Genomic DNA, 9,749 nt, shown 5'->3' on the forward strand with positions numbered 1-9,749 from the left:
CATGGGCACAATGACGGTGAGGGAGAACTTGCACTTCTCTGCTGCCCTGCGGCTTCCCAGCTCCATCAGCTTTCAAGAGAAGGAAGAACGAGTCACACAGATAATTGGCGAGCTGGGATTAAGCAAAGTGGCTGATGCTAAGGTGAGCAGTGAGAATACTTGTCTCAGAAACATACTACTTCTGGAAACTAGCTGCTTGATTCTGTACAGCATGGAGTATGTAGTGCAGCTGCACTCAGCTAAGCAGGAACTGGACAAGACCATACTACACACATGAAATGAGTCCAGAGGTATGCATATTTGCTGTTTAAAGGGGAAGATTTGGGACCACATCCAATGTGTTTTATAAGCAGAGGGAAAACAGTTGCCTAATCATAGCACTTTGGAAATCTACTTGATGACTTCCTGGCTTTGTGGAACAAGACGAGGGAATTGTTTTCACAGCACTGACAGCTGTGGGGGATGAGAAGCTGGGATGTGATGAAGTTCTGTGCAGACCTTATTCCTCCTAGCTTCATTTTTACTCTCACTTTACTTGCCTTACTTGGGCAGCAAGTCAGCTACCTGTGAAAGTCATCCCTGGATACCCGAGTTACCTCTGCTCTGGCCTTGTTATTCTTCATAGAATGCCCTGGGTTGAAAAGGACCACAATGATATCTAGTTTCAAACCCCCCTGCTATGTGCAAGGTTGCCAACCACCAGACCAGTCTGCTCAGAGCCACACACAGCCTGGCCTTGAATGCATCCAGGGATGGGGCATCCACAACCTCCTTGGGCAACCTGTTCCAGTGCTTCACCACCCTCTGAGTGTAAAACTTCCTCCTATTATTGTCACTGTCATCCTTGTGTCCAATGTCAAAGTTGCTAAGCTCCTCTGGAACTGAGGCTATCTGCTTACTGTTCCCCAGCCTCTCACAGTGCTCTTTGAAGTCAGTTCCATCATCTGCTTTGGCCCTGTGATGAAACTGTTGAAGAGCTGCTTTTCATAGGTGTCCTGAACACCGTAGCAAATCTTTGCAAATGCCTGACTTCTGCTTGTAGGTAGGAACTGAGTTGATCCGTGGAGTGTCTGGAGGGGAACGGAAGAGAACCAACATTGGGATGGAGCTCATCACAGAGCCACCAGTGCTTTTTCTGGATGAGCCAACTACAGGCCTTGATGCCAGCACAGCCAATGCTGTCCTCATCCTCTTGAAGAAGTAAGAGTTGTTTTTTTTTGTTTGTTTGTTTTGTTTTTTCAGGGCTTTGCTGGAATTTCCGTGTTTATTATATGAAAAATGAATGCTGCTTAACTGAGTATAATAACTGAGTAGTTACAATTTTTTTTTAAACAGTTAGACTACTAGACTTCTAGTTGACTTTTTATCTGGCTCTTGTCCAAGGCTTTTTGAGGTTGATGTGTATCTTTTAACAGCATGCGTTGGATTGAAGCCCAAAAAGCAGATGTAAGTTGGATAACTTCTTTTTGCCACAGAGAGTGGTAGATTGTGAGGTCAAACCTTGTAATCTTAATCTCACATAATGAGAATGAATTCCTAACACTACTTCTGAGTTTGTGGCATGTTATTTATTTATTTTTCCTGAGGGAATGTTTTATTCTGCTGTTTGTGGATAGAGGGTCTTAATCAGCAGGGATACTTTTTGAGCATCAGCACTTGGAAGTGCATCTGGCAGACATGAGAGAAAACTAGTTTTCTCTTTAGTAGAGAGTAAGTCAACAGTAGAAGAGTTAAGAGAAATTGTAACTGGCCAGACTTCCCTAGCCTGCTGTGTAAAGCCTGGCAATGCCATTGAATACAATAGAATCTCTCCTGTTAGTCAAATGGAAGCTTGTTACAGAAAAAAAATTAAGGACAGTGTAAATATAGCAGTGGGCTTAACCTTTGCTAGCCACAGAGAACATCATACGCTGTCTACCTGGACTATAGCAACAGTCTCTTGAAATGATGCTTGAAGGTCTTGCAGGCAGTATCTGACACAGTGTGGGAGAAGAGGGAACTAGAGCTTTATCGGGTCTTACTTGGATTCAGATACTTGCTTTTTGCTTTAGCTGGTATGACCTCTCTGAAATGTGAAGTGTGATGTATTTGAGATAATTTTTGTTCCTATTTCAGGCTCTCTAGAAGAGGCCGAACCATCATTTTTTCCATCCATCAGCCTCGCTATTCCATATTCAAGCTGTTTGACAGTCTGACATTATTAGCTTTGGGTAAAGTGCTTTACCATGGTCCTGCAAAACAGGCCCTGGAGTATTTTAGCTCTATTGGTAAGTCTTCTGTGCTATGAGCAAAGGTAAACAGCTACTGAGTTTGAATTGTGGGTGGGTTCTAATCCCAGTGCTGGCTCAAGCTTTTGTGCTGTTTTATCACTATGATACTATAGATTGTACATAAATGATCTGAACATTGTTAGGTTAGAACAGGGGGGGGGGAAGAAGTAAAAGGAATGCGTAGTGAATTTCCAGTCTAGTCTAGGTGCAGTCATAGGAGCTGTACAGTACAAGCGTGTTGTGTGGGTTCTTATAATTTATTCTTACTGGGTTTTTTTGTTTGTTTGTTTGTTTTTTTCTAGGATATGAATGTGAACCATTTAACAACCCAGCTGACTTCTTCCTTGACATCATAAATGGTGATTCAACTGCTGTGGCAGCAAGCAAGGAAGATCACAACCCTGTAGATGCAGGAAAAGGTAAACTGTCAAGGAGAAATTCCCCATTGGCTTTTGTAGAAGGGAAGCTACATGTGGTGGTGGCAAAGTTTTACTCTCTGAGTTTGTTCCAATCTGAGGACAATTTACTGTCTTTATTTTTTTGCCAACAGGTTTACTTTGCTTTGGGCTTCTTTAAATATCTCAGAATAACTTTAAAAGGGATTTTTTCTTCTTTCAATAATAGGTTAACAGTGATAAATATTAGTCTGTAAAACATGTAGAAAAGACAGAAAAAACTAGAATTGTTTATGCCCAGGAGGCAGCTGAGTGAAGACAGGTTTCAGTCATGTAAGGAACTTCTGCAGAGAAGAGGGCAGATAGGCATGGGAGTAATGGATTGTTGTGGCAGCAAGAAATACTAGAACTAAATAAGAGAATAACCTCTTCCAGCAATACAGTGACTGAAATGCTGGGAAATATTTTCTGGAAGTGCTTTCAGTTTTTTGTGACTGAAGGATTTTAAAGGAGCATAAAGTGTTTGTAATGGTTCCTTTCAAGGATAGGGAAATGAATCAAAGTAAATTATTGATTTCACTAAAATTTAGTGAAGGCTTTTAGTGGCTTTTTCCATGACTGTGGTCATAACTGTGCCACAGAGAACAGACAGATGGTGAGTTAGATTGAATTAAAACTGCAGGGAGGACTTCTCATTTCAACTAGCTTCCTAAGCTCAGAGCTAAGGCTTGAACAATGAAAATTCTGTAGCCATTCCCAATTATATTTTCATCCAGCTTTTGGAGTGGACCTCTGTTGATGGGCCGTATCTTGAGGTAAGTGTTCGTGGGGTATCACATATCTTGTCTTTCTTACTTAAAAGCGAGCAATGAAAATGGAGGGGTAGAAGAGAATGTGTCCGTCAGTGTGGTAGACACGTTACACCAGAAGTATCTCAACTCCAGCCTATATGAGAGTACAAAGGAAGCACTGGGGAAAGTGGAACTTGAACAGGGAAAGAAGAGAAAAATATCCAAGAAGGGGCATGAGATTACCTATGCAAATGGATTCTTCACACAGCTGTATTGGGTGTCCAAGCGTTCCCTGAAAAACCTCATCAGGAACCCACAAGCCTCGATTGCACAGGTTGGTAACAACTAGAAGTTTCTGACTTCCTCTGCTCTCAGTCTCACAGACTGCAGTGTGTAGAACAGTCTTGTTCTGGGGGAACAAGGTCATGTGCCACTACCACTCCGGTTGTTGTCTTTGAAAGAGAATCTCCATTCTAGTTCAGCAGGACTACTGCACTGAATGTTAGGGAGTGGGGAAAATGTGCCGTTATCTGACTCACATGAGCAGCTTCCAGAGTGATATTCCTTTTGTGGCTCACTTGACATTTCAAGCTGGGTAATTTGTAGTGTGCTTCTGCTAGCCTTTACTAACCAAAGAAGATCAGGGGAAGAAAAAAAGGGAAAAGGATAGACTGGGAAAACTTGGCATAAGGCTTCTAATAGTGACTGGGTCATAGAGGTCAATTTGAGATGGATGTGGATTTTAAACTCTGTGTAAATCCTAATGACTATCTGGTGATTTGTACCTATTTATCCATCTGAAGGACTCTTTTTATTTTTATTTATTTTCCCCCCATCTTCTTTTCACTTCTAGATTGCAGTGACTATAGTTCTATCCTTGGTTGTGGGGGCCATTTTTTTTGGAGTAAAATTGGATGATAGTGGCATTCAGAATCGGTAAGTTCGGAAACCCACACCTTGCTTATTTCTTTGTTCCTAGGAGACAGGTTTTTGCCACAGGGAAGGCTTTGGGCTCTGTCTGGACTGCAGAGGAGGGTTGGGTTCACCAGCTTGAATGCAGTGCAGAATGATATTGCCCGAGGTCCTGGAGGGACCACAGTTCCATTGAGTTTGCACATATGTATATGAAGGAGATGTGCAGGGAATGAGAAAGGAATAAACCCGGCTTTACAGATAAGATCTACAGTTGCACAATTAAATATTTCCATAGATACAGAGACCTGCTGACTTGGTGTTGGCTGTTTCCTCACTTCTGGACTGCTGTCTTGCTTTCTAGGGTTGGATCCTTGTTTTTTGTCACCACAAACCAGTGCTTTTCCAGTGTCTCTGCAATTGAGCTGTTCATCAGAGATAAAAAACTATTTGTGTAAGTAGTGATGCTCTTAGACCCCCTCTTGCCCCACAGTGAGGGGAGGGAGGAATATCTTACAGGCTAACCAAAAAGATTTTTGCCCAACAGAACTTGAGATTTCATTTCTTCTTGTAACATCAAAATGTAATAGAAATGCTAAATGAGTCTGTAAAACAAGTAGCTGAAATGCTAAGAGGTGATGAAAGGAGGGAAAAAGTAAAATGCTTTTGCTTGCTTGCTGTGTCGTAGTTTACTGATAAGTGTCTTTTTCATTTTTGGTAACAGCTGTTTTTGAAGTCTGCATGAGAATCTTGCATGGACCCTGCCTCTCCTTTTGCTGGCAGGGTTGAAACAGTGTTTTGCAATGATCCCAGAGTGATAAGACTCTGCAAAGATGATGGGAGAGTTCTTGGAAAATCTTTACAAAGGATGATCAGAAGAAAAGGGCTGCTAGTTGGCTTATAAGAGCTCTTAAAAAACCAGTTGTATCTATGTATATGCACACATCTATATTAAATACATTATGTATGTGTGTGTATGTAAATAAGCATGTATAAATAAATGAGTACATATATACATATGTATGTCAGAAATGTATTTTGGAGTAGCCTCCAGCTTATGGTGTAAAAGAGCAAGAGATGTGCTGTGCAGTAAAGAGGAAACTGGAGAGTTATGCCTGGAAAATGAGTGCAGTGTTTCTGTGAGGTGCTAGTTTAGATGTGTGTACATCTGCCCCTAGCTTGCTCATGCTTGGCATTTTCCCTAGTGGCTGCTCAGAAATGAGTCTTGGCCGTACTGGCAGTTTTTGCCATTCTATTCTGCTTATTGGCTGCATCAGTGGGGATTTTGATACCTTATCACTTACTTCTCTTCTCATGAGCTCTAATAAGCAGCAAAGCAATCACTGTGACATTTGATTGCTCTGTGAACTGGAGATGAGTTCATGTCTGTAAGGTGTTTTCCCATTCTTGGTAGTCATTCTTTCTTGGAAACAGTTGTATGAGCTTTGGATGACCTGTTTCTCTAGTTAATAAATCTGATACTTACCTCTGCTCTTGTGTTCAGGCTTGTTTTTAAACAAAGTGTTTGGAACTTTTTCCCCCAGTATGTTGTTTAGCTGTCACATAACTTCCCATGCATTTCCCTCACACTGCTCCCACTATCACTACATGGGCCTGTGAGTTGGATCAGCCTTTGCTGTAGAGTATGAAGTGATAGCATAGAGAAAATAATCAACTTTGCACATGGTGGAGACAGTGAACAGAAACTGAATCAGGATAAACCAGACATGTTACTGAGCTTGCTTCTCAGATAAGCTCTAAACCTGTGCAACTCCCCTCCTTCCTGTCCTCACAGCCATCAGTACACCAGCGGATATTATCGTGTGTCTGCCTACTTCCTGGCCTTGATGTTAGGAGATCTGCTGCCTATGAGAACTGCTCCAGCTATCATATTCTCATGCATCACTTACTGGATGATTGGTAATGAATTGATGTTTTCCTTGAACCTGCCATCTTTCAATACATTTGATATCTCACTTAGCTGGAGTTTAATTCCTCTATCTAGAAATTAAAACAGATTAAACCTTCAACTGATTTAAATGCTTGGCATCATAACTCCTGAGGAGTTGGGGGCAGAGGGACCAGCAATCTTAAGACAGGGACCTGCTTGTCCATATCTTTTGGTAATCCTCTCTGGGACCTTTAGAGCATTCACAGCTGCTGCCAACTCCAAACTAAGCCTTTCTTCTTGCTTTTTGTGTGGGAGTCCTGGGGTCCCTCTTTTGGGATTTGTGATATGGCTTTTTATTGGACATTTTTCTTTCTGCTTCTTGACAGGATTTCAAGCTGTAGCAGGCCGATTCTTCTTCTTCATGCTGACCCTGGTAATGGTGTCCTACACTGCTACAGCCATGTCTCTGGCTATCAGTGCTGGGATGGAAGTGGTGGCTGTGGCCAATCTGCTCATCACGATTTGTTTTGTCCTGATGCTTGTAAGTACAGCTTGTAAGGGTGTGTGCTACTCTGGTGGACAAAACAGCTTTCAGAGCACGGATGGCTTTATGATCCATACTGAGAAGACTGTCTCTTGCACTGGGGCAGCCTTAAGCATGCTGAGAATCTGCAGTCCAGTGGCTCATCAGCCTTGTGCCTGCGATTTTATTGCTGCTGGAGTCAAAGACTTAACCTCTGCCAGCTTGTAATTATAGGCATAATACTATGAAGAGAGAGAGATTTATCTATTGCAATGTGTCTATGTATCTGCTATAATATCTGTGCAGTATTTGCAGTTTACTGAGTTGTGACTCATTAGTCTCTTGTTTTCTTTCAGATCTTTTCTGGCCTCCTTGTAAACCTCCCTTCTGTAATGGGCTGGCTTAATTGGCTCAAGTACTTCAGCATCCCTCGATATGGCCTTACTGTGAGTAGAATGCAGCACTGGTCTCCTGTAGGTAAAGTAATTGCAGTGCTGTGTCTTGGAGAAGTTTGGGCATCACTCAGGTATTTTATCAGTCGCTGAATGTGGAAGTGCTCCTTAGGATTGCATGTAGCCCAGGTCACCTGTGCAAGGGAGCAGTTCACTCCTTGCCTTGACTGACTGGCCCTCCTGCTTCAGTGTGCTGGTGCTGGGTTGTCTGAAAGTGCAGATGGACTCAGATAAAAATGGGTAAATGGGGACACATAGCTGGCAAGACAGAAATCCATAGATACATCACTGAAAAATAACTCTGAAGCCACAAGTTCAGACACCAAACCATCCTGCATGTTGAACCTGGAGCAGATCCTGAGAAAGGTAGTAGTTAAGAGCTTCAAAATAAGGGCTGGGAACTGTTTTTTTTTTTCTGAGTCACTCAGTTCAAACCTAAAAGGTACATATGATTCCAAGACCGATGACACATGTCTTTTATTTATCAGTTTCCTTTGAGCTGTTTCAGCTTTAGCACACTAGATCCTTATCTCTGAAAAATCTGACACCTTCCTTTTCCCCTAGGCTCTTCAAGTGAATGAGTTTAGAGATCTCTACTTCTGTGGTGACAAACCAAACGTTACAGTGTCTGTGGGAAATGCAACCGCTTGTCCACCAGCTGTTCCAGGAGCAAGGTACGTCTACCTCATGAAGGTTCTTGGGTCTGAATTGTAACAGCTTATTTAAAGACTAGCCAGACTATTTCAGAACTTTATATTACTCACAGGATAACTGTTCACGAGCCAGTCTCTTCAAGAATTTGTCAAAAAATAATATATTTTAGGATTACGTAGCCATTTATCCCAGAGTGAAGTAGGGATGAAACTTTTCCTAAAAACAGGCACATTAGCTAAATTTTGTTTTTGATAACTTGGCCCTCAGTTATCAGTTTTCTTAAGCAAATCCCAGAGTCACTTATCAGAGGAAATACAGTGTGTACACAACCACGGTAACAGTGGAAAACAGACTTGTGATCAGAAACACGCCTGTCCTTCAGAGCTTGTTTGTAAATACTAACCTAGCAGCAGATACAGCAGAGAACCAGTTCCTTTATTGGAAATGCTCTTGTCTGCTGGTGCATTGAGTTGTAGCAGTGCCAGTGCCGTGACATGTGGAAGAGAACTGGTAAACTGATGTTACTGGAAGAGTACTAGAAGACTTTCTAAAGCTTTTGGACCTCAGGCTCCTACTATGGGCCTCCAGCAATTGCTGTATGAAACTAAATGCTATTGTATATATCACAGTTCGATGTGTTGAGGCTTATTCAACTTATTCAAACTGCTGGCTACCTGTGAGCAACAATTAGCATGTTATGGGATCACGTGAAGAATTATGAGAACCAGGGAAACTGATTTGTCCCTTAAGCTTTTTTTTTCCCGTAGTGATTAAGTTAGTCTGTTTCTGCCACATCTGTTTTGCAGTTATGGATAGAGGAACCTTCGTGCAACAGGAAAACAAAAGTAACTGCTTGAAAACCTATGGTACCTTGCACAACATAGTAATACCGAATTCTTCCCCATGCTTTTTTGCAGGTGCTCTGGTGAAGATTACTTGATCAGCCAAGGAATCCAACCTACCAACATGGCAATGTGGGAAAACATAGTGGCTCTTTTATGCATGACTGTCATCTTCCTCCTCATTGCCTATCTCAAACTCCGGTTTATGAAAAAGTTCACATAAATTCCTGCATTGCCTTGCTTTACAGCTTCTCAGGTCTTAAAACTACAAAGCTTGTTAGAGCCTACAGGATATTGCCAAAGATTTCAACTGACTTTACTGGATTTAAGATGGGAATTTTGCCCCATTGTTTCTGGAGCATGATTCCCATATGATTGTATGATTTTGTTTGTTAAGAAGAAATGTATTACTCTAAGATTCCATAGGTGATTTTTATTTTATTTTTTTTGTCCCTGGTAAGCATATTCTCATCACTCCTTAGGTACTTATCAAATTCTATATTGTAGAGCTGCTGCGGCCAATTTGTAAAGGAAACGAAGGCAGAAAGAAACGTTTTTCTTTGAAGACATTTATGCATTGATACGTTGCCCCTTGTGAGTGCCCATCACACCTGAGGGGAGCCAGAGACCATTCATAGTGTGTTGGAGATGCATTCAAGTTTGAAGTCTGTAAGGAGAATGAGCTCTTGGTGCCAGGCAGTAATGGTTATGCTTCTTGTATTTACTCCATGGGAGATATGTCAGTGTAGTAGGAGGAAGAAATGTTTTACTCAGAGGGTAGTGAGCACTGCACAGGCAGCCCAGGGAAGCTGTGATTGCCCCACCCTGGAGGCATTCAAGGCCAGGTTGGATGGGGTACTGGGCAGCTTGAGCTGCTGGGTGGCAGGGGTTGGGACATTGATGAGATCTAAAGAGCAGTAATATAAGCCATACCACCTAAGAGTGAGAAATGTAATACTGTTGTAATGTTAAAAAAAAAAAAAAAGAAATCTTTTACTACTTAAAAAACTGTTTCGTTT

General features: G+C 41.8%; 1 protein-coding gene across 15 annotated transcripts in view; it reads left to right on the forward strand.

Moving 5' to 3' along the window:
- Positions 1 to 9,146, forward strand: part of ABCG2 (ATP binding cassette subfamily G member 2 (JR blood group)) — a 29,350-nt gene extending 20,204 nt beyond the window's left edge. For all 15 annotated transcript variants that reach the window (XM_085554497.1, XM_085554494.1, XM_085554498.1 and 12 more), the window contains 12 exons: positions 1 to 142; positions 1,043 to 1,200; positions 2,116 to 2,267; positions 2,573 to 2,689; positions 3,528 to 3,790; positions 4,310 to 4,392; positions 4,733 to 4,822; positions 6,164 to 6,288; positions 6,646 to 6,800; positions 7,139 to 7,228; positions 7,799 to 7,908; positions 8,806 to 9,146. In XM_085554497.1, coding sequence (XP_085410623.1) covers positions 1 to 142; positions 1,043 to 1,200; positions 2,116 to 2,267; positions 2,573 to 2,689; positions 3,528 to 3,790; positions 4,310 to 4,392; positions 4,733 to 4,822; positions 6,164 to 6,288; positions 6,646 to 6,800; positions 7,139 to 7,228; positions 7,799 to 7,908; positions 8,806 to 8,953 — 1,633 coding nt within the window. In that variant the 3' untranslated portion in view covers positions 8,954 to 9,146. The remainder of the gene's footprint in view (positions 143 to 1,042; positions 1,201 to 2,115; positions 2,268 to 2,572; positions 2,690 to 3,527; positions 3,791 to 4,309; positions 4,393 to 4,732; positions 4,823 to 6,163; positions 6,289 to 6,645; positions 6,801 to 7,138; positions 7,229 to 7,798; positions 7,909 to 8,805) is intronic.
- Positions 9,147 to 9,749: the final 603 nt, after the last annotated feature.

Source organism: Coturnix japonica, chromosome 8, assembly GCF_054131305.1.
Source record: "Coturnix japonica strain WE chromosome 8, WE-NBRP24, whole genome shotgun sequence".
NCBI lineage: Eukaryota > Metazoa > Chordata > Aves > Galliformes > Phasianidae > Coturnix > Coturnix japonica.